This window comes from Periplaneta americana, chromosome 10, assembly GCF_040183065.1.
Source record: "Periplaneta americana isolate PAMFEO1 chromosome 10, P.americana_PAMFEO1_priV1, whole genome shotgun sequence".
Taxonomy (NCBI): domain Eukaryota; kingdom Metazoa; phylum Arthropoda; class Insecta; order Blattodea; family Blattidae; genus Periplaneta; species Periplaneta americana.
Genome location: NC_091126.1, coordinates 16,383,304 through 16,408,774, shown reverse-complemented (window position 1 = coordinate 16,408,774; position 25,471 = coordinate 16,383,304). Strand labels below are relative to the sequence as shown.

Genomic DNA, 25,471 nt, shown 5'->3' with positions numbered 1-25,471 from the left:
TATTAATAAAAACCTGTATTTTCATGTAACTCCTCTTCCTAATTAGGTACCGGTATAATAAAATTTTATTGTGTATGATTTAAAATTTATTTGAGTTGAATATATGTTTTTTTTTTGTGTATTTTTGTATGTTTGTATGTTTCATATTGTATGTTTGTATGTATCATATTTTTTCATATATGTTCAACTGTTGATTGTGGGTGCAATATGTAATATTTCCACATCTCTTTTCTATATTATTGTAAATATGGTTACTGTCAGTAATATGTATCGGTATCTGAAAATAAACACAGTGAAAGTAATACCATCATTGCACTCGAAGGATTCAAGGATTATAACTCAAGGTTTCTATTTTTATAATTACGGTATGTATTTATTGTTTTAAAATACTGGTAGCTTATATTGCAGATATTGTTTCTAGTGAGAAGTTTCTCGATTGTGCAGGTATATCCTGTATGGTTATGTCCTTTCATTTTGCCAAATGATCCGGGAATGGTACATCCAGCTGATGATAGAGAAGAGCTGTATGTTGATGTTGGAGTATATGGGGTACCAAAAGATACCGGTAAACAGTACCATGCAGTAAATACCACAAGGGCCATTGAGGATTTTGTTGCTAAGGTTGATGGGTAAGTAACTCAATTTAAATCTGCAGAATTAATTTTTCATTACTTGAACTAGTAGATAAAATTGAATAGAACTATCATAGTTATTTGATTTTCTTCATGTTGAGTGAAATAATGTATCTGTAAATGAAATAACTCGTCATCAAAGAAAAAGTTCAAATGCATTTTTTTAAATAAAAATATACCCATACCAGTAATGTAATATTGAAGAGTTGTAATAAGAAATTGTGGGAAATATTGGAGCAAAGAATATACAACCTTTTTTAATACTGTTTCTACCAGTACTTAAAAATCTATATATAGAAATAAAAATATTTTGAAATTCTGTTCACACTTTTGTGAGGATTGTGTGTCAACATCACTTAATACTACGTAGAACAAACACAAAATGGAAACACACCCATCTCCTATGAAAATAAGATAAATCTGTCTTTCCCTACTAGGAACAGAACTGCGCTACTTATTTGCATTATTTAATGTATTTTTCTTCATTTAATCGTATTATAATTTGTATGAAATTCGATAGTATATAAAATACAAAGACAACAAAAGGAATACAAAATAAAAACCAAAATATATAATACAAAAAAATATGAACATAATAATGCATGAACAAATTACAAACAGTTAATCAATATTTAACCGTTTAATAAAAGACAGTTTCAGGAAACCATTGTTACCAATAATGAGACCTAGATGAACTATTACATGCTTTAAATGAAATGGTCATCACTGAATGGAAACATTCAATGCTTCAGTAGATAAAAAGTTCAAAGTACTACGCGACCAAGGCGGGAACCGTTTTGTTTGGTGGCGCTGCGATTCGCTTCACAACACAGGCCGTGCTGTAAAGTCCGCATCAGATGCAAAATGAAGCACATGCTGAACTGCGCTCTTGTTTCATTATTATTAACACGCTTTATATGTTATATGTTCGTATATATAATTAACTTTATGGTTTAGTTTTATTTTATCATAAGTTTACACACATAGGAATCTACTCAGAAAACACACCACAACATCGGTGTTCGTAAAGGAGGGAACATGAATCGAAAGTAACGTAAACTAAAGTAGGTACCGGTACTGTTTTTTATACAATATTGCATTTGATATACATTTCTTACCTTAGCATTTTAAAATGGCCGGGCTCCGGACATCATATATGAGGAAAGCACCCGGCATAAAACCATCACTACCACCAGCATGGGCTACTATAAGTCGTTGACCTGCACTGCTATTTGTATAAACTCCTAACAGGTTTACGTCTTGTCAACATTTGTGGACAGTATAATGGGTATGGAACCATGTTTCGTCCAGGTAAATAACGTGCTACTATATCAGAGCGTTCTATTAGATATTTCCTTTCATCTTTACATTTTTTTAATGCAAACTCCATGGATAGTATGAGTTTTCGTAAAGTTTCCTTGCACCCTTTAAAACCTATCCCTCTCTTACAAAATTTATGCAACTTTCCTAATGTTGGAAGCTCTTTGTAGAGACTATAATATTTATGAACTCCTCTTCTTATGATACATTTGTCCATGTCGTCTAATGCAAACTTATTTCCAGGAGGTCGTCTAACTTTGTTTGGTGTCGATATTTCTACACCCTTGTCCTCACACTCTTTACCTTCCTTTCTAATTCTACTAATTGTTTCCTTATTTAACTTCACAATAGCTGCAGCACACTCTGTTGTCTTCGATAGAGATAGGAATAAACCTGTTGTATTTTCTTCATCACAAAACTTTATGGCATTACAAATAATGCTCCGTGCTTGGCTATGAAACACACGTCTTCCTACACGCGGCATTGCGACCAGATTGAAACGCTAGGCATTGGATGTGACGACACTCCAGCAGTAAACATATGCAGCGAGCTCGGAGTTCTCATTCTGCCACGACGGGTCCCGCCTTGGTCACGTAGTAGATTCCTCGACTTGCAAAGTTCTGGTCACTGTGTTGTGGAGTGTGCATGTCGTAATTCTTTTTGTGTTCATGAAGCATTGATCAACAGCAGCAGCAAACACTTAGTGCACAACATTACGACGAAAAAAGGCAATTCAAAGAAAAGTATCGGAATTTCTTCTCAGAATTTTTAATTTCCTTCACGACAATACGAGACCAAACACTACACTTGCCCACCAGCGGAGCTCAGGAATAGGTAGCTAGTCTCCCATTGTGAAATTGCACGTATGAGTGGGTTCGATTCCCGATTGATATGATTACCTGGTTTGTTTTCTTCGGAGATTTTTTCAAACCATAAGGTCAGTGTCAGGTAATCCACGCCAGTCTTCTGTCTCATCTTGGAAAAATAGAATCTGATGGCCAATTCCACTGATGCTAGATAATGCGTAGCTCATTTGGTTTACTGGTAATGTCGCTAAATAATCAATTAAAAAACACTGTACTTCAAACACAGAAACTTCTGCAGTCTTTTCAGTGGAACATTCTGGAAATTTCCTCGTACAGTTCAGGCCAATCCCTTTCGATTTTAGTCTTTTTTGGGTCATTGAAAAAACACCTGGAAAGGCAAAGATTTCTGGACGATGAAACAATAGAGTATACTGTCTGAGAGTGACTTCAACAGGAGTCACAGTTTTACCGAGAAGGAATTTTCAGGCTCATGCCAAAATGAAAGAGATGCTTAAATGTTCTCTGAATTGATTTAGAAATATAATGTAGTCATCAATATGTGCTTCATTATATCAATTCATGTGAAATTAAAAATTAAAGTTTTTATAAAATAAGGAACTTTAATTTTCATCAAATATAAGATGGATATAAAACACTAGACTTTGCACAACTAAATATCTTCGGCCATGATAGTTCTCACTACAATGCTGCCTAACAACACCATAAAATTATCTGTTTAAAAAAATATCATGTACAAAGAATATGTTTGAATTGTGAAAAAAAATTGTATCCATGTTACAGTTAATTACTGTATTGTAAGTTGTATTCTAATGTCGCAAAATAAGAAGTTAAATGAAATAGACCTTCAAATGTTTTCCAGTCTTTATCCTAAATTAGCATGTCTTTCTCACCTGAAATGTGAATCAGATTTCAGATGCTGTATGCAGACTCATACAGAACAAAGGAGGAGTTCCGCCAGATGTTTGATCACAAACTGTATGACAGAATGCGAAATCGTTTGGATTGCAAGAAAGCATTCCCTGAAGTTTATGACAAAGTCAACAAAAAAGCAAGATCACACTAACAAGTCGAACATTATTGTTCACTATTTCCATGTTTTAAATATAATTTCTGAGGATACCGTAATTATTAACTTATTTTTTTCTGAATTTTTTCTCATGTTACCTAAGCCAATGTTGTATGAAAGATTCGGGTGTACTGTAGCCTACTAATTTGTGAACTTTTGAGTGCTGTATTGGAATGCTGTTTTGAATAGAGTTTGATGTAAATGTAAAACAAGAGTATACATTTCACACGTATTGTTCCAATAGCATAAATTACTTGAAAGTATTATCGCAAAAGAATACTTAGTGTCCATGATGTTCACATCGAATTGAAGGGGTTATAGTAACCTACTAAGAATTAATGTGTGATAAAGTATATTAATTATTGTATTCTTAAATCTTCCCCTGACAAATTGTGGAGTAGAAAAAGTTTACAACTTTTTCATAACTTATGAAAAAATATAAGTAAATGTACCGGTACCCAATCCATGCATAAGGACTCGTGCAAAAAGCATCAGGCATCATTTCATTTCCTGACATAACCTATTTAAATTTAAATTAATTATTGATTTTACTCTTTGCCATATTAATTAAGTTCAATTTATAGTTAATAGTTGTGGGGTAATGTAGGTCTATCATTTTAAGTGAACTGATTAAATTTGATTCTAAGATAGAATGTAAATTTTGAAAATGTTGCAGTAAGCAATATTGAAAATAAATTATTGAAACATTATTTGTAGTTACTAATTCAACTTACGTGTGTGTGTGCTTGTGTGTGGAGGAATGATGCATTTATTTTAGTTGCTTTATTTAGCGGAATTAACAAGTGTTTCATCTTTTTCTCATCATCACATTGTTCAATAATGGAAGCAATAATTTCTCTGCTTTCACTATAAATACTCGTATTGGTCTGCCATTTTGTCATAGCCCACTTTATAACGCAACTTTCGCTTTGCACTCACCAAGAGATTAACAGTAGTTGGCCACTTGCATTGCTTGGGTGGTAGGGTGTTTGCCTGCTGTCCCGAAGTTGTAATCGAGCATGGGTTTGATTTCCGTATGGGCTGATTGTCTAGTTGGTTTTTTTTCCGAGGTTTTCCACAACTGTAAGGCGAATGTCTTGCGAATTCTCAGCCTTATCTCGCCTAATACCATCTCGCTTTCACCAACTCCATTGATGTCATTAAATAACACAGTAAAAAATAAAAAAGAGTAGGTATACTCTGAAGTGTATGTTTACTGAATAGTTGTATATTTGCTCAAGCTAATCTCTTCTCTGCACACAGGTTACCCTTCTGCTCCTTAATTTTCATACCTTATGAAACATAATCAATTCAAGCATCAGAATTCGTATAAGAAGCATCAGGTGAATGCAGAAGATGCAAAGGCAAATATATGATACCGGTACAACAAATTAATTACGGTATTTAATTTACTAGTGTCAAATAAGTTAATAAAGGATCTCAACTACTGTAAATAACTATTGCTATAAAAATGGCAACATTTCATTAAATACATAATTAATACGAATTTGATTTTTATTATTTTGGCACCCCCCTCAATTTGGTGCCCCAGGCCATGGCTCTCTTTGCCCACTCCTTTAGCCAGCCCTGACTACCGGTATAACTCATCTAATTCTGATTTCAAACTTTGCAAATTCTTTAGTGGCACTTAAGATTCATCTTGGAAGAACAAAAATGGAAGCAGTATTTTAAAATGTTCTCGGTTCACCCTTGGTTGAAAGTGTCGTATATCAATAAGTTACCACAGATCCTTCATATCAATCTTCAGTTAGCATCAATGCATCATACGAAGGAAATACAATTTTTTTTTCCTTTAGTAGTAATGTTTATTTTATTTATTTATTTATTTTTTGATCCAAAGAATTCGTGTGAATGATTATTTACGTAATGTATATGAAGACGTGAATGGATGCTCGGAATTTACTGTAACTCTTTGCATAACTGAACTTCTCAGAATTGGAACTGAAACCTATTGTAACAGAATATGCAAGGAACTTCTATTGTCTAGAAACTACTTAAATTTCAGCCAAGGACGTTTAAATTTAATTCTCATTGTCACGTAGTTCACAATGCAGCAAAATGATTTCTGAAGTTCATGTCGTTTGATGTTGTCACTTTTGTTTTGAAAGTGTTCAACAAATTTTAACTTACTGACCTGAATGTTACTGAACTTTAAGAATGGTTTGAATTGGTAAAACGAGAGTATCATGAAGTTCTCTTTGAAAGAGGGAGAGGAGATTACCAGCAAGGTGCTCTGGGGGTTCATTGGTGATGAGGAAATTTTCTTAAACTATGAAGCAGATCCTACTGTTGCTTGGTGCTACTTACATTCTTCCCCTCCCCTCCCCTCCCCTCCCCTCCCCCCATCATGTACTTTTTCAGTTGCAGAAGACTTTTTATCTTGAAAAAAAAAACGAACTTCTACATGTGATGTATATTCTCTTATGACTGATCACCAAAAAAGTTTGAAGATGAGACTAGATATATAACTTTTTTGTGCCAAAGTCAATAGAGATCTGAAAAATTTTGTGGAAGGCGAGGTTGATTAAAAAAATTAACCTCAAGGTGTATAAAAGAGTTGTTGATTAGGCTTATTTGGAGAAATGGTTTGACTATGAAAATGTCCCATTTAAGGTGTTTTACACAACATTTTATGAATTTTTATTTCGGAATATGTATTATATCTCTTTCTCGTGTTAAATTTTACCGTACCTGGTTAACACAATAAAGACATATAATACATATTCCGAAGTGATATAGTGTTAAAAGTTGTGTAATCAAGATGTATAATTATTATTTTTTATATTACTCCTCAAGTACTATTTCTATTTTATTAAGTCTCACCTAAGAGATTTTGATTGAAATAAATCTTTGAAGTTGTTTATATATATATTTTAAGAAATAAGCCCAAAATTTTCTGACATGATAGTACCGGTAGGTACCTAAACTATTACAAATGCCGTATCTTGTCTGTTTTGTAACCAATACCATATAGTGTTATAGTGCCGCCTGTTGAATTGTTTCACATTTTCTTAACACATTTTTTAAACATTCAAGTTTATAGAAGTATTATTAAATAATTTTCCGAGCAGTTATAAGCAAAAATTAAAAAACAGATATACCGGTACTGTACCGGTACATATTTTAAAAAATCTCTACAGGAGCCACTACACAATATTCTAAGCTTTAAAATGATACCAAGATTATTAGATTATTATGATATCATTAATGTACGCTTAGACATCATGCAATATTTAAACTTACGAAAAATAATGCCTGAAATTTAACAGTAATACAAAACCCACTAGCAGCATATTGCTCTGAAACTATTCCAGTATGATGCTGACATCTGTGGTTCATTTTCCGAACTATGTACTTATTCATTCTCATGGCGTACATTTGAAGATGAATTCAAATTTGTTTGTTTTTTTTTTCTTTCAGAGAGAAATATTTTGATAGCTTAAAGAGACTTAACCAAATTTGTAGCATGAGACAAAATGGGCTGTATATAACAAAGTATTGGTCAAAATTGAGAAAACCATATTTCAAAATTATGGAGAATGAAATTTCTTGTCATATGAAGTAGGTACATTAAAATACTATTCTTGACCATTTTTGGATGTACAGATACCGTAAACAGATGTTGAGTTTGAATCTAGGTAAATCCCCACTCATAACTGGCCAACCTACCCTATTCTCCCCTGGCTAGTTGCCTCATGAGTGATTTCTTATTGGTACCATTTATGAGGTTCAGACCTGTCTTCGGACAGTTGACTAAACAACAACTACTTCTTAAAGTTGTTCAGAGTTTTTTTGGCATTGGTCTTGTCAAAATTGAATGTTACGTGAAATGTAATTTGACACAAAATTATCATGTCGTGATTTTCAAGTTCGTAAAAAAAAAAAAAAAAAAAAAAAAAAAAAAAAAAAAAAGTAAATGAAATTAAATAACAAAAGTACCATATTTTGAAAGTAGTAAAATCAATCAGAAAGTACAAATTTCTTAAGAAAGTGTAACTTTGTAGGTAATGTAGCCCTATAATCTATTTTATGCTGATAACTTGCAATGTATTGATTTAGATAGTAAAGGATTTCAACACATAAGGTGTAAGCTTACTTCAGGTTTCAATATATTACATTGATACATTGGTTTCTAATATTATATTGTATAATTATTTAAAATGTTTTATAGCATGTTCACATTATTTTATTAAGTATAACCGTGAAGTCCATATTTGGCAAATCCACCCATGGTTAGGCATAATTTACAGAAAATAATATCCACTTTTCCCTGGATGGATTGAACAGTATTTTGTCATGATCAAGTTCACCCCAGTTTATGGTGTGGCAAATAATTCATTTCATGGTAAATAGGGAGGGAGTACACCACGCGATATAGCTTCTAAAATGTCTTGCTCCTTCCAAGCAAAAACTGAAATGGCGTCCCTGCAACATCACTTCAGATTTAGTTGTTTCAAGAGTATAAACAAGCCGTATACTAGTTATATCATATTTAAAAATGGCAAAACTGACATCCATGCCACTGCAACGATAAAAACGTGATTTTTAAGAATGTTCAGCTTTAGCGGACTGGCCTTTACCGAACCTCAACATTCACTATTGGCAGGGAGCACAATTGTTGGTAGTAGCAGAATTTTTATTTAACTACACATTCAACTCCACAGATTATTCGGCATCCAAATTCAATGTGGAAGAGTAATGGCCGACAAATTTTTCCCGTAGCCCTCTGTTAGGGTCAGATTTCTTTGACTAGGGCTGTCAATTTAAAATAAAAACGTTAATAATCGCATTGCTTCTTATTGTTTGTACATATTTAATTTCCGCACACATTCCAATTCCATGCCAAATTATTGTGATTTCTTATTACGAAATTAGGGTTCAGAAAGAATGTAAATGAATATAGTTAAGTAGGTACAGAGTCCATACCTGTGGAGTAACAGCGCGTCTAGCCACGAAACCAGGTGGCTCGGGTTCGATTCCCGGTCGGGGAAAGTTACCTGGTTGAGGGTTTTTCCGGGGTTTTCCCTCAACCCAATATGAGCAAATGCTAGGTAATTTTCGGTGTTGGACCCCGGACTCATTTCACCGGCATTATCACCTTCATCTCAGTCAGATGCTAAATAACCTAAGCTGTTGATAAAGCGTCGTAAAATACCTACTAAAAAAATTAGGTACAGAGCATGCAGATCGGCTCCTGACCATGAACACGCGCATTCGACAAACTTGCATGATCTGTGTAAACTGCGTTAATATCAATCTGTAATCTCTCAATTATTTTCCCTATATAACTTCTATCAGTAACAATATGCACACAAATACAATTTTATTTCACAGCTCCTTGTCTAGTTACCTCGTGAGTGATGTCTTGTTGGTGTTGCTTGTGAGGTTCAGACCTGTCTTCGGACAGTTGATAAACAAACAAAAAACAAATGAGTACTAATTATTTATACATCTTGGTTACACACTTTTAACATATTGTTTCACTTAAGAATAAAGTTAATTATAGTAATGATTTTTTAGTGTTAATATGAGAAACAAGGTATAGATATTATGTAGTTGACTTAGTTTCGATCACATAATATATAACAGACTTGCCATCCCCATGTTAAAATCAGTAACATGTAGAAGAGAACAACCACCAGGATCGCCACCGTCGATTGAGAACAACAGCTAGATGGAAGTACAGTTGTTCCATGCAATTTAAATGAGAGTTATAACATGACTTTTTATGCAGTAGCTATATGGCAGCATAGTGAAATTGATAAAAAGCTGTTGTCGTCAAAGCCTATAAAAGCTGAGCAATCTGTTATGTATGTGATCTGGGGTTTCAGTCATCCTCAGAACTAGTTGAGTGGAAGAAAACTTCAAAATATACAGGGTGAACCATAACCGTAAATAATGCCATTAATCTCAGGAGTTATTCATTGAGATATTTCAAACAAAAAGTTTCGTACAAATTGCTCGTTTTTGCTTCCTTTTCAAGACAAAAATTGTTTTATATGAAATATTTCATTGCATGTTTTGGGAAAGCCATTGAATTATTTTCCGGTATGCTCAGTCTGTTAAAGAGAGCAGTGTAGCCTACCATGATAATAAATTATTGAAAGAGTTTTAGTTTTGTCCTTTCCATGTGCAGACATTTGTTCCGAACAATTGTAACTTTTCATCCAGCAAAGAAATTTTACGAACATTTGTTCGAATCAAGTTTCTGCACATTTAAAGGACAAATTTCTGCACATTTAAAGGACATAACTAAAATTCTTTCAATGAATGACCTTTTTTTTTATCCCGTTTGAGTGTTTTTGCATAAGTAATTACGTTGTTCGGATTAATTTGCACGCTACTGTATGACAGTATGAAATGTTTCTTATAAAATAATTTTCGTCTCGAAAAGGAAGCAAAAACGAGCAAACTTGTATTTAACTTTTTTGTCTGAATTATCTCAAAGAATAACAACCTGAAATTAATGACATTTCTTATGGTTCACCATTTATAAGATAATGCTGCCACTATAAGCAGGCCCAGATGGGGTTAATATTAATAGTATATTTTCATATTTTCACTAATATTGTATTGGGATTGTGTGTTAAAAGTCTACACTTTACGCAGGTTGTTTACCGCTGATTTATAGATAGTGCTGTCTGTGCTGACAAAGTGATTCCGTAATTCATTCTCTGGTTATTATTGGAATTGATGAAATTACTATTATTATATAATTTGTTTGTTTAGTGAACTGTCCGAAGACAGGTCTGAACCTCACAAGTGATACTAAGAAGGCACCACTTATGAGGCAAATAGGCCAGGAGATAATGGGGTAGGGTGGCCAGTTCCTTTCCCCCTCCATTGCATACATCGCCCACTAGCTACATATTACACTAATCAGACTTCAGATGCATACAAACAATTGTTTTTCCTCCAACACATATCGTCAAGTGAGATGTACTGCCCGATAGTAGATGTGCATATCAGCCAGAACCTCAATCAGAGCATATTACATCATTAATAGTTATTTTTCCCTCCTAAAAGTATTGTTAAATAATTTGCATTGCCTTCAAGCCTAATCAGTCTTCACTAATGTAGCCAAAACTTTTCAAGAGACCCGTAGCAGCACAGTAATAGTTGGAAACAGATGGATGACCCTTCGAAGTATGACGAGTCGTCGTCGTCGTCATTGTCGTATCAACTTCCCGCGCCTAGTTGTACGCCACACCGCGAGATACGAGTTTTTCAGCGTTGCAGCTTCGACTGCGTATTGAGCGTGTGGGATACGTTATGAAGGGGGAAATAAAAGTGATTTATGATAGTTTGCGGGTTATGAAAGCCAGACAATGAGTTCCGATCTTTCGGTGAATTACGGGGTATCGCACCCGCACCGTCTAAGCATTTCCTTTGTTTCACTCTCTCACGTCCAAGTATATCTGTACACTGGTCATACGTATTAAGAAATCTGAATTTTTGCACTTCAAAAGATACCGTACAGAATAACACAATTCAAAACGTTTTCTTCAATGCTGAAGTCGGGACATCTGAAAAACTTGTTCAGTTGATTATGTCTATTTGGTTGAGTTATTAAAATGTGCTCATAAGTTGTGTTGATAATAATAATATGCATACCGGTATTTAAATGTTTTTAATTATGTTCATTCATGTTTTCCTCTCCCCTCCCACGCTCTCTTCTCTTCTCTTCTCTTCTCTTCTCTTCTCTTCTCTTCTCTTCTCTTCTCTTCTCTTCTCTTCTCTTCTCTTCTCTTCTCTTCTCTTCTGTCCATCTCCCTCTTCTCTTCTCTTCTCTTCTCTTCTCTTCTCTTCTCTTCTCTTCTCTTCTCTTCTGTCCATTTCCCTCTTCTCTTCTCTTCTGTCCATTTCCCTCTTCTCTTCTCTTCTCTTCTCTTCTCTTCTCTTCTCTTCTCTTCTCTTCTCTTCTCTTCTCTTCTCTTCTCTTCTCTTCTCTTCTCTTCTGTCCATTTCCCTCTTCTCTTCTCTTATCTTCTCTTCTCTTCTCTTCTCTTCTCTTCTCTTCTCTTCTCTTCTCTTCTCTTCTCTTCTCTTCTCTTCTCTTCTCTTCTCTTCTCTTCTCTTCTGTCCATTTCCCTCTTCTCTTCTCTTCTGTCCATTTCCCTCTTCTCTTCTCTTCTCTTCTGTCCATTTCCCTCTTCTCTTCTCTTCTCTTCTCTTCTCTTCTCTTCTCTTCTCTTCTCTTCTCTTCTCTTCTCTTCTCTTCTCTTCTCTTCTGCCTATTTCCCTCTTCTCTTCTCTTCTGTCCATCTCCCTCTTCTCTTCTCTTCTCTTCTCTTCTCTTCTCTTCTCTTCTCTTCTCTTCTCTTCTCTTCTCTTCTCTTCTCTTCTCTTCTCTTCTCTTCTCTTCTCTTCTGCCTATTTCCCTCTTCTCTCCTGTCCATCTCCCTCTTCTCTTCTCTTCTCTTCTCTTCTCTTCTCTTCTCTTCTCTTCTCTTCTCTTCTCTTCTCTTCTCTTCTCTTCTCTTCTCTTCTCTTCTGCTCACTTTTTCACCTCCTATCATGTTTCTTTTCTTCTTTCTTCTTCAATTTCTCATTAAATATATGACATTAAGTTTGGCGTAACATTATTATTATTATTATTATTATTATTATTATTATTATTATTATTATTATTATTATTATTATTATTTCCCAGTAAGTGCGGCTGTGAAAATGAATCTGACTTTGATATGAATGCAATCACACAGGTCACCTGGTTTCGTAGCCACCTCATGCTGTACGAGTGCGTTCCAAATCGACCAATAGCAGTGCTCTTCTTCCATTTGAGGAGGAGCACTTGGACAATGAAATTTGTACGCACTACATACGACAGTGAGAGTAGAAAGCCGCGGCGGACGGACAACTGTGTGCAGTAGTGCTCCCTCCAGCCATGGCTCCACCTCGCGTCTTGGTTCTCGCCCTCCTCGCGGTCATCGGCGCCACCGCCGGCCTCGTCCACACCCGCCACAGACACAGCCATCTGCTCACGGCGTGGAAGAGCCTGTCGGACCTGTCTTCCGACACGCACGAGGCGAGGTGTCCGGGGTGCGGAGCCCGAAGGTACAATCAAGAATCGCAACTCGCGGAACAGCAGCTCACGGCTCTGCGAATAGAGATGATCAAGGAGCAGATCTTGAAGAAGCTGAGACTCAAAGAGAGGCCGTCCGTGTCCATGCCGCTGTCAGCACTGCCGAAACCTTTGACCAGTGGCGTCATCTTGAATCAGTCCACTAACCAGGAGACCAACAGGGATGTGGACGATTTCTACGGCACAACTGACAAGGTCATTCTTTTTCCACAAGAAGGTAAGCAGCATATAATAATAATAATAATAATAATAATAATAATAATAATAATAATAATAATAATAATAATAAGATACAGTAGTGTGGTTACAAATACGTCTATCCGGGGTTCTATTCTAGGTAAAAGGAATATAATATTTGAAAAGAGTGGGATTCTGAGTTGCTAAAAGCTGTGTTGAGATAAGATTTTTTCGTAATTTCGGTACTAATTGTAAGTGTCCACGTCAGTGAAGTATCGTCCGAGGTGTGAAAGGGTTGTCTCTGCACAGTTACGTCATTCTCTGTAGTCTAGTGGTTGCCATGCTGTCTGGATCCGAAGTTCGCGGTTTAAACAAGGTCGAGGGAGACGGATTTTGGAAAGGGAGACAAAATATTTAGCATGATTTCCTCCGGGAGGGAAGTAAAGCTATGGTCCCGTGTTTCGTATATTTACGTCACGTACAAGCCCTGTCCCTCATAGAGCTTTGGCAAAATTTGTTGAACCTTTCTCGCCCGCGTTAAATTTCGAAGTTGATTAAACTCCGCCGTTGAAATCGTCTTTAATCCTTTATTGACAAGTGTTACCTCAAAGCAACACACTAGTTTCCCTTATTAATGTGTTTGTATGGTGCATATTTCGCTCATTCGATGTAGCATACGTTCCCGACCATTTTTCCGAATCCGTTGTTCCGAAATCATTATTCCTAATGCCTTTTTTTCCCCCCCGAATTATACTTGTTTACGAATCCCTTTTTCCGAACTTGTTATTTCTAATCTACATTTTCCGATAATCATTTTTTTGGCATGAGAATTCATGAAAGTATGATAGGTAATAGTTTATTGTTGATAAGTAATGCTTACATTACATTATATTTCGGCAGCCCAAGATCATTCGGAACTTCTTCCATGACAAATATTACGTAATTCCCGAGCGGTACAAAAATAAACCCTTCAGGATGATAGATTAATATTATTTGACTCATATCTAGAGAAAGATATTAATGACGGCCGATTCACTATGTTTTATACGAAAGAAAACTTACCGATAGGCTTACACCTTTTAATGAGTCGTGTTAAAGTTTATGCAAATCTAGTCTTTCAGGTAAAGCTCCCTGTAAAGCAGATTTGAATAATTTCAAGGGAAAAATTGTTCCGGGGCCGGGTATCGATCCCGGGATCTCTGGTTGAACGTACCAGCGCTCTGCCAACAGAGCTACCCGGGAACTCCACCCGACACCGTCTCAACTTTTCCCTTTATATCCACACAACTCGCGTGGGCTGATGAAACGCCAGAAACCCACATCGAGTGCGCACAATCTCTGTGTGACTTGGAATTGTGGTTTTTCTGTTAACGTACACAGTGACGTATATATTATGCAAATCTAGTCTTTCAGTTAAAGCTTCCTGTAAAGCAGATTTGAATAATTTCAAGGGAAAAATTGTTCCGGGGCCGGGAGCTTTACCTGAAAGACTAGATTTGCATAATATATACGTTACTGTGTACGTTAACAGAAAACCACAATTCTAAGTCACACAGAGATTGTGTGCACTCGATGTGGGTTTCTGGCGTTTCGTCAGCCCACGCGAGTTGTGTGGATATAAAGGGAAAAGTTGAGACAGTGTCGGGTGGAGTTCCCGGGTAGCTCAGTTGACAGAGCGCTGGTACGTTCAACCAGAGGTCCCGGGATCGATACCCGGCCCCGGAACAATTTTTCCCTTGAAATTATTCATGTTAAAGTTTAGTCCCTCGATATTAGCCTATATCCAACAATTTACATGTATTCTTTGTGATTATTGATAATAGTTCCGATTTCCGGAATTAAGGCGAAGCGCTACTGAACATAGTCGAATTTTGACAAATTTAATCATTTTTTTTTATTTTCGCGCAAAAATGTACGGTTTCATAGAAATTTTATCTCAATATCTAAATTATAAGTATATTTTAATATAATTGGTAGACGTTGTGTTAATGTACGAGTTATGTGTAACCAACACTTCAAATTTAGTTATCTTAAAAAAGAAATTTTCTACATTTTCAAGCACAAATATTCATTTTATTTCTCAGTGATTAAAGCCAGAGTGATTAAACTTGGCATACTTATTCATTGATATCTCTGTTGTGAAATGTAGCATTTTATTGGCTGTATTCAGCATAGTTTTATTGCTAGAGAATTATATGTAAAACAGTATTATTTTTTATTAATATTTGAAAATTGAAGAAATTATATATATAAAAATGAACAAATTAGAGTAGAGCATTGCTAATGCTCCATTGCACAACATGCAGTGTTACCTTTAAGATAAGATTAGATTTAAAAAAATGATTCTTTTAGAAATAGGATTTTTTTTCTCGAAAAGGAAACAAAAACGAGCAAAATTGTATTAACGTCTTTTGTTTAAAATACATCATTACTTACGGTTCACGCTGTATATTGAGACTTTTGTTTACTGCACGTGCGCAGTGTGTTGTGAGCGAAACTTAGGCCTACACAATAAGGAAGCTCCAAATTTTATTTCCGTATCTGCACATTACACTGCGACAATAAGTTACAGTGAATTGGAGAAACGCTACAAGTCCAAGACAAAAAGAAATTTCTTTTTTAACCAAAACATTTTTCAGTTTACTTTCCTTGTTTTTTTTTTATAGGTTTCAAGGAATTGGAGGAATTAAATGTACTGTTCACATAATTTTGCATTTTTGTACTTTTTTTCAATTTCTTGGATTAATTTTAGACCTACATTTATAGATGCAAATCTGGCTTTCAGGTAGAAGCTCCCTGTGAAGCAGGCTTGAATAATTTCAAGGGAAAAATCGTTCCGGGGCCGAGTATCGATCCCGGGATCCTTAGCTTAGCGCACGAATGCTCTACCGACTGAGCTACTCCAGGAACTATACACGACACCGTCAGGGATAGCTCAGGTGGTAGAGCATTCGTGCGCTAAGCGAAGGGTCCCGGGATCTATACTCGGCCCCGGAACAATTTTTCCCTTAAAACTACATTTATAGATGTTTGGAAGATAAGTAAATTGTCCCTTTCCTTCTTCATCTAAATATTGTTTTATAGAAATAAAATCGTTGTTACCAGTCATGAATTACAGAAATCCCACATCCAGGCAATTCAGATTTTTTTTCCAGGAAATACTACAAGAAAAAATCGAGTTCGAGTATATCAAACGTTAGATCTTATTATGCATTAATACAAAAATTGTAATTTCAAAATACAAACGGTTTTAAAGGTAATCAGTTTTTGCGCCTTCTGAAAAATTGACTCAAATTGACATGTGAGGTTTCTGCATTACATGATTCATTTATGTACTTACCGTTATCTTCCATTTGAATTTTCTTTTGAAAAAATGTGTAATCTTGGAATTAGTGACGGATCTCTTCATAACAATAACTTAATATTATTTATTTTTACTTGGTTATCTAACGACGCTGTATCAACTACGAGGTTATTTAGCGTCGATGGAATTGGCGATAGATATATTTGACGAGATGAGGCCGAGGATTCGGCATGGATTACCTGACATTTGCCTCGAAAAAATCCCAACCAGATAATCAGCCCAAGCGGGAATCGAACCCACACACGAGCGCAACTCTGGATCAGCAGCAAAAAGCGCTACCGCCTGAGCCACGCCGGTGGCTTAATATTAATAATACTTCTATCGATAAATAACAAATGCAAAACCTTGCAGTATAAAACAAATTAATGAAGTCAATATTAAACAAATAAATTGATGAAAACTTAAAAACACGAAACAGCAAGTCATGCGCCTCACTTCGACAATATTTAAACTCCTTCTGAATTCACTTTTTGGTGTTTAGAATGACAGACAAAATAACCATTCGTTTCATATGATTGTCGCAGTGGTTAGAATTTTACTTTTGTTATTATAGTAAAGTGACTTTGAAGTTCTTTCTTATTAAAATAAACTATAAACTTGAATGGGAGAACGACTGGAAAAACACACTTAAAGGAGCTATATGTAAGAAGTTCTTCCCGTCTGTACGTCAGAGGATGAAACAAAATATCACGCTGACAGCAGAAGTAACCGCCATGATCTCAAACCATGGAAAAACCAAGGCATACCTGCACCGTTTCGGGATCATAGACGACTCAACGTGTTCATGCCTTCAAGATGCACAAACAGTAAATCACCTAATATACTCGTGTGTCAAATTGAATAAACAAAGGGATATACTGAAGAAGGGAACATATAGAAATCAAGATAGATGGCCAGTGTCACATGAGAAACTATTCTTAAAACACTATAAGGAATTCAGAAACTTTGTTCAGTCAATAGATTTCACATCACTGTAAATATTGTAAATAGTTAAAAAAACTACTCTACTTAAGATTAGTATTAGTATTAGTATTAGTATTAGTATTCAGTAGTAGTAGTAGTAGTAGTAGTAGTTAGTTATGTTAAAATAATTATAAGCGATTCACCACTTTATTAAGTCAATAGACTTCACGGCAGTGTATTATATTGTATATAGTGAAAATACTACTTCAGTTAAAATATTAGTATTAATAATTTTAAATAATTCATAAACTCTATTCAGTCAGCAGACTTTACATCCTCGTAAATATTGTAAATAGTTTACTATTAGTTTTTGTTTTAAGTTCCGACAGAATGTAAAAATTTATTTTTTATTTTATTTGGTTATTTAACGACGCTGTATCAACTACTAGGTTATTTAGCGACGATGAGATTGGTGATAGCGAGATGATATTTGGCGAGATGAGGCCGAGGATTCGCCATAGATTACCTTGCATTCACATTACGGTTGGGGAAAACCTCGGAAAAAACCCAACCATGTAATCAGCCCAAGCGGGGATCGAACCCACGCCCGAACGCAACTTCAGACCGGCAGGCAAGCGCCTTAACCGACTGAGCCACGCCGGTGGCTGAATGTAAAAACAGTGTAGCAACAAATGTGTGTAGTATTGCATTACTGCAATGGAGCATAATGAATAAAAGGGGACACATTTTTTAGGAAAAAAAAAACTTGAAATGTTGGTCAAAAAGAAAGATGAAAAGTATACTAGGCTATATACCTTTCTGATACTTTAGGAGGGTAAAAACTATACTATTTACTCCTTTGTTCTTTTACGGGGTAAATCTTACTCCCTTACCCCCCCCCCCCCCCGTTGTCGCGCCACTGGTCAGGTCCATGGCGAATCCTCGATCTCATTGTGACAAAGTACTATCACGCTTCCAAGGCACGAGATAGTCTCCCAGTTGATACAGCGACATTAAATAGCCGGCTTGAAGAAAAACACGTTATGGGGTAGTCCCAGTGCACCATCTGAAACGAGGTTTTGCAGTAACAGGATCGAGTGAAGAATTGCCTTTAGATGTTAGCCGTAAGGAAGTGTGTTGTGCATTGCATTCCTCCCCCCCCCCCTAGTCCAGGGATTCGAACACGGAGACTAAACGAATGAAGACCTACATGTTCTCGGCATAGAACAGTATTCGAAGGCATACGAAACTCCCCGCTAAAAGAGACTTGCTATTGACTTTTGGCCAATTTTGGTCATTTTCTTCATTTTTTAAATATGGTGCGAAAAATCTAAAATTTCTTGAAGAATATTGTAGTGAAGATTTCATCGCGACATTTTTATTCTGAGTTACAAATTCAATTTATCACATAACGTGGTTATTATATTCAGAATGCATAATATAAACTTTAAATTGATTTTACTGTAAATCAGAGTTTTTACATTTTAACTTACTAGAAATAAGATAACTTATCTCCTGAATTGCCAGACCCAGAGTGGTGAAACTTTGCACACGTATTGACAACAGGTCTGTGTCCACCTCTGTGGAGTAAAGGTCACCATGCCTGATTGTGAAACGAGCGGGCCTGGATTCAAATCCTAGTTGTGACAAGCTATGTGGTTTTTTTTTTCGGGGTTTTTCCTTAACCCTTTTATGAAAAAATACTGAGTAATGATGCAAATATAGCTTTCAGGTAAAGCTCCCTATGAAGCAGACTTGAATAATTTCAAGGGAAAAATTGTTCCGAGACCGGGTATCGATCCCGGAAACTTTGGCTGATCGCACCAACGCTCTTACCAACTGAACTACCCAGGAACATTATAGCTTTATTTTAAATTTTTAGAAAATGAAATATCTTCATACGAGGACCAGATATATGTTTACTAGAAACAGAAATTAAAGTATATTATTCACTACAAACTATATTCGGAACCAGATATATCCAGAAATAATAAAATCACATCGTATGAAACTTTAATAAAACTTATTTTGGGTTACGGTTGTGAAACCTGGACACTAACCTTGTCTATGGAAGATACATTGAACTCCTCTGAAAGAACGGTTTTGAGGAGGATTTATGGACCAACAGAAGATAACGGAAGCTAGAGTCTAAGATGAAATGAAGAACTTTATATCGTATAAAGGTAAAGCTATAAATGTAGTGGACGATAGTAAAATTAAAAATGAAGATGGGCAGGACACATAATAAGGATGGAAGTATACATAATTACCAAAAAGATCTTGAATCGAAAGTTCTGTGGGCCTAATATATGACTTGTGGGATGACCGAAACACAATGAAATGATGACATTCATAGGGAGTCCACACCTGTGGAGTAACGGTCAGCGAGTGTGGCCGCGAAACCCGGTGGCCCGGGTTCGAATCCCGGTCGGGGCAAGTTACCTGGTTGAGGTTTTTTCCGGGGTTTTCCCTCAACCCAATACGAGCAAATGCAGAGTAACTTTCGGTGCTGGACCCCGGACTCATTTCACCTGCATTCTCACCTTCATTTCATTCAGACGCTAAATAACCCAATAATATAAACAAATTCACAGGGATACTAGAGAAATTTACCAGGTGTGTGAGAATGGAGACAAGCTAGAGAAAGAGAGAAAAGGAGAAGAATTATGAGGGGGGGCCAATACTCGGAAGGGGCTGTAGCTCATTTGTTGTTTTTTAGCTGGTTATTTGACAATGCTGTATCAACTCGGTTTTTAACGTCGATGGGATTGGTGATAGCGAGATGGTATTTGGTGAGATGAGGTCGAGAACTCACCATAGATTACCTGACATTCGCCTTACACTAGGGAAAAACCTCGGAAAAACATAACCAGGAAATCAGCCCAAACGGGAATCGAACCTATGCCCGAGCGCAACTCCGAATCGACAGCGCCTTAGACGACTGAGCTACTCCGGTAGCTGTTATTGTTATTTTGATGATGATTATGATGATGATGGAAAATAGAAATTATTTTAAAATAAAGGTATATATATTTTATACTCGACCGTGCCGAAATGTAATAATTATACACCTGGTAGTAGCCCTTTAATGCACCTCATTAAAGTACACCTATTCATTATAATTCAGTTGTTCAGCCAATGAGAAATCACTATTGTACTGATTGTACCATTATAAAACCGCAAGTATCGATTATTCTCGGATATGCTATCGAAAGACAATTAGCGAAAAGTCACGGAGGCTGTAAATCCAATACTGTCGCAGAAGGTTATGTTCTGTTACTATAATAATTAGCGTTAATTGTAAATAATATTCAAATAAATTCAATTTGTCATCTCGTTTTTTTAATTGTAAATCAATTTCCAGGTTATATCAAGCCTAATGTTCATGTTATTCTCTAGATTATATCAAGGTCAATGATATTCGTGTTTCGGAAAAAAAATCAATACTTTCGCGTCTGCGCACATTTCACAATTCAGGTGAGTTCCGCTCCTCACTTACATAACCATAACATGAATACTTCTGAATAATTTCAAGTTAGAAATATGGTCGAGCATAAAAAGTCGTATGAAACTTGCCTATAATGGTAATTAAGACGCTCGTATGAAAATTATGAAACTCGCTTGCGCTCGTTTCATAAACAAACATACTCGCGTCTTAATTACTACCATTATAGGCTCGTTGCATAATGTACTATTTTTAAATTTCTGGACACATTTTTCATTATAAATTTTTGAAAATAAAAGTGCGTATATATTTTAACAATATCAAACTAACGTAATTTTTTCAAGAATATAAGTGAAAATTGTATAAATTACAGAAAGGCGGTAGCGTATCACTTTAAATATTTTGGAAAATACCGAAATGTAGGACTACCTTTAATGGAGGACTGAGTAGGTCTATGGCCCTTTTCCTTTAGGCGTTAACTTGACATTTGTCTTAGCGTCTTAGGGAACCACAAGCAAGGTGAGTGAACCTCCAGAGAAAGAAGAATTTTAGAAGTTGGACATGGACCTAACATCTCTCTCCTAGCAAGTGCGAAATAGGTACTCATATAACTTCGCCAAAGTTTACAAATATGTTAATTATCAATATGACATCTCGATAAGGGTCGTTTATCAACACTTCGAGCCACAAGTCCTGATGTAATCACCTAAGAGGTGTACAACGTTCAAGTTTCAGGATATTATAGAGGTGTGAAAGTTGGACTTGATTATCATAATTGAGTACTGGATGATCTGCGTGCAAATTTTATTTGCAGTTCTTTCTCGAGATAAAGTACACGGAAATTTCTGTTCAGATATTGCTTTCCTTCGCTTCGTTTGTATTTTTTGCTCTGTTTAATGACGCATGTTATGATGATATGACGACACTGGTTAATGTGCGAGGGGCAAAGATCTGAAAGAAAAAACACCCGGGAACTCCGCCTATCGAAGGTAAAGTCCACGCGGAATGACTAAGGGAAAGGAGTGCTTTACAAAATAACATAAAATTTTACGAGTAGATTATGATTTATGTAGTGATGTATTTCAGTACTTCAAATTGGAATGAATTTCCTTCATGTCTGTATTTTAATACAAAAATAATTCTTTACAATAAAATGTTTTGGGAAACAGTAATGTTTAATTGATTATAATTAGCTAATATCCATTTTGTCAAATTACATTTCTTATTTCACCAACATTTTCGAAGTCATTTTACAATCCATATTCAAACATAGACAATGGATATCGAAAGTATTGTTCTTTGGGAACAAAAATATACATCAAACCACGACGGAAAGTGTGCTTGCATATCGCTTCAAATATTCGCTTATACTACACGTATATAGTCAACCAAACTCAGTAATTATGAAATTATTGACTTTTTTACTAAAAATATAATATTTTAATTGTTATGAAGAAGTATCTATTTTATCTCAAGTGTTTATTTTATGTACTTACCCCTCCCTTTCCCAGCTATCTATTTTATTTTTACTTTTTTATTTTATTGGGTTATTTTACGACGCTGTATCAACATCTCAGGTTATTTAGCGTCTGAATGATATGAAGGTGATAATGCCGGTGAAATGAGTTCGGGGTTCAACACCGAAAGTTACCCAGCATTTGCTCATATTGGGTTGAGGGAAAACCCCGGAAAAAACCTCAACCGGGTAACTTGCTCCGACCGGGATTCGAACCCGGGCCATCTTATTCTTACTAATCTCATTTAACTAAATAATCACTTCCCTCAATTTCTTATTATTTGTTCCCAACATTGTTTACATTAAGTTGAACTCTTCCATAGTTGTCAACTTATTTATTCATAATGTGCTAATTGTAAATTCACTGGTAAATTAATTTAATTGTAATTTGAGCACTTATGTATTAGCAGCCTTAGAGCTGTGAGGCCGATGAATTCTTTAAAAATTACGTACCAGTATTCATAATTTAAGACTTAACAGAAATAAAATTTCTAATCGCAATATGTTTTTGCTGTTTTTATCACTGTATACCGTAATGCCTAATACTTACTAATTAATTGCATTTTTATAGTTACTGTAGTGTGTGTGGATAGAAACTATATGAAGAGTCCACTGCAAGAATGATGGATGTCACTGTCTTGTCGAAAATGAACCAAGACTGTCAATGCATAGCTTAAGACCTATAGAATGTACATAAAGAGTTATATGGCATTAACACTGATAGTCATTGTCCAGTAATGATCGGAAAATCACAGTTAAGGTTTGAGCGCTAAGCATTTCAAACTTTCAATTGCTTCTCCTGCAAAATGTATTCCAAATGACATCCATCATTCTTGCAGTGAACTCTTCAAATTTTAGCTGCATGAAATACAGCGTGTCCCATTTGAACCGCCCTATTTTCATTTCGCTATTTCTCCCGAAATATTGGACATATCGAAATGAACTAAAATAGTACATAATGCAACGAGCCTATAATGATAGTAATTAAGAATCGAGTATGGATATTTATGAAACGAGCGCAAGCAAGTTTCATAATTTTCATACGAGCTTCTTAATTACCATTATAGGCGAGTTTCATACGACTTTTTATGCTCGACCATATTTCTAACTTGAAATTACCGGTATTCAGATGTACACATTTTATTTGTAACAGACAAGATCGGAAGTGACCTTGTTCTAGGTCGTGAATTGTGAGATGTGCGCAGACGCGAAAGTATTGATTTTTTCCGAGGAACAATAATGGCATTGACCTTGACGTAGTCCCGTTAAACTTGATAATATTATAATATTATAACCTTGATTACTGAATTCGACATTGTAAAACGAGATGACAAATTGAATTTATTTGAATATTATTTACAATTAACGCTAATTATTATAGTAACAGAACATAACCTTCTGCGACAGTATTGGATTTCCAGCCTCCGTGACTTTTCGCTAATTCTCTTTCGATTGCATATCCAAGAATAATCGATACTTGCGGTTTTATAACGGTAGATGGCTGACCTGTCTTTGGCTGAACAGTTGTAACCTGAGTCGTCATTGGCTGAAAGACCTGACCTTTAATGAGTAGGTGTACTTTAATGACATGCATTAAAGGTCTGCTACCAGGTGTATAATTACTACATTTCGGCATGGTCGAGCATAAACATAAATAAAGTCTTGCTCATCAAGTTTTTATAGAAAAATCATAACACTTCCACATGTGTCCCACCAGTCACACGAAGGATATCCAGCCGCTGTTCGAGTTCTGTCCATGATTGTCGATTGTTACATTCTCAATGCGCTCACGCGATTGATGGACTTATCATTACTGTGTAGCGTACACCCATAACTCCTCCTGAGGATGGTGTCGAGTAGCACCGAAACAGCTGTAAGCCACACATGCTTACATAATTAACACGAGTAAGATCGCCATTTAATCAATTATTTATATTCAAGTGTTAAAAGTAGTGTACGAAAGATTCAACATGGATTCTTTGAAGTGTTTCGGCAATGCGCTGCAGATTGTCATCTGGTACACTTTGTCTGCACCACCGTGCTTTTTAGCCACTGAACCAGTCTTCAAAAAATTATGTTTCCATACTCTAATCGTTTTGGCATTGGGAGGATTTCTCTGGTATTCCTGACGGAATCGTCGCGTTGCACTGCCACAATCGAGCCAAGTTCCGCGTACCGTAAACTGGGGTAAAGAGGATCACATGTGGTAAAGTGGATCATATGTGTATTGCTTAGATAAGTCAGCGCCACATGGATCGCACATGCAAAGAAAAACTTTCTTCTATAAATGCCACTAAAAATAGTTTTCTTTGCATGTGTGATCCATGTGGCGCTGACTTATCTAACAATGCACATATGATCCACTTTACCACATGTGATCCTCTTTACCCCAGTTTACGGTACCACCTGTGCTTTCTCTGCGACGCGACGGTCGCCATTTCACTCTCCCTGCTGCCACCACCACACAGGCGCGATTTAAAAAATCCAAAAAATTCCAACACAACTCGTACGTTTCATCTACTGTATGACACCTCGAAAAACACAAAATACTTATACAATAATTTTTTATCACAAAACAAAAAATAGAGCGTTTCAAACGGGACACGCTGTAGAATTTTTAGCTACTTGAAATTGTATTTTTAGGTGCTAAATCTACGTTTTTAATGCCTATTTAGATAAATTCAGAGCATATTTTATGTGCCTAAAAGTTAGTTTTTAATTGCCTAAATATCCGAGGTCTAGTCATAATACATAGCCGTCTGGATTTAATGTTCCTAATTATGTCAGGTGAAGAATAAAATGCGCGCAGTTCTGCCTTGTGTAACTTTCTCCATTCTCCTGTAACTTAATCCCTCTTAGCCCCAAATATTTTCCTAAGCATCTTATTCTCAAACACCCTTAACCTCTGTTCCTCTCTCAATGTGAGAGTCCACATTTCACAACCATATATAACAACCGATAATATGTTTTATAAATTATTTCAGTTTTTTGAGAGCAGACTGGATGGCAAAAGCTTCTCAACCGAATAATAACACGCATTTCTCATATTTATTCTGCGTTTAATTTCCTCTTTTGAATTTTTCCACCTTTTCAAAGTATACATTTCCAATTTTTA

The 25,471-nt window shown here is 35.8% G+C and overlaps 2 protein-coding genes across 2 annotated transcripts in view; both read left to right on the top strand.

The window, feature by feature from the left end:
- The window catches only part of LOC138707466 (delta(24)-sterol reductase-like), a 31,121-nt gene extending 26,566 nt beyond the window's left edge, over positions 1-4,555 (top strand). Inside the window, exons 9-10 of the mRNA XM_069836948.1 lie at positions 445-629; positions 3,686-4,555. Of these exons, the coding sequence (XP_069693049.1) occupies positions 445-629; positions 3,686-3,842 (342 nt within the window). The 3' untranslated portion in view covers positions 3,843-4,555. The remainder of the gene's footprint in view (positions 1-444; positions 630-3,685) is intronic.
- Positions 4,556-12,377: 7,822 nt separating this feature from the next.
- daw (dawdle) overlaps positions 12,378-25,471 on the top strand; it is a 68,134-nt gene continuing 55,040 nt past the window's right edge. The window contains exon 1 of the mRNA XM_069836949.1: positions 12,378-13,168. Within this exon, the coding sequence (XP_069693050.1) occupies positions 12,754-13,168 (415 nt within the window). The 5' untranslated portion in view covers positions 12,378-12,753. The remainder of the gene's footprint in view (positions 13,169-25,471) is intronic.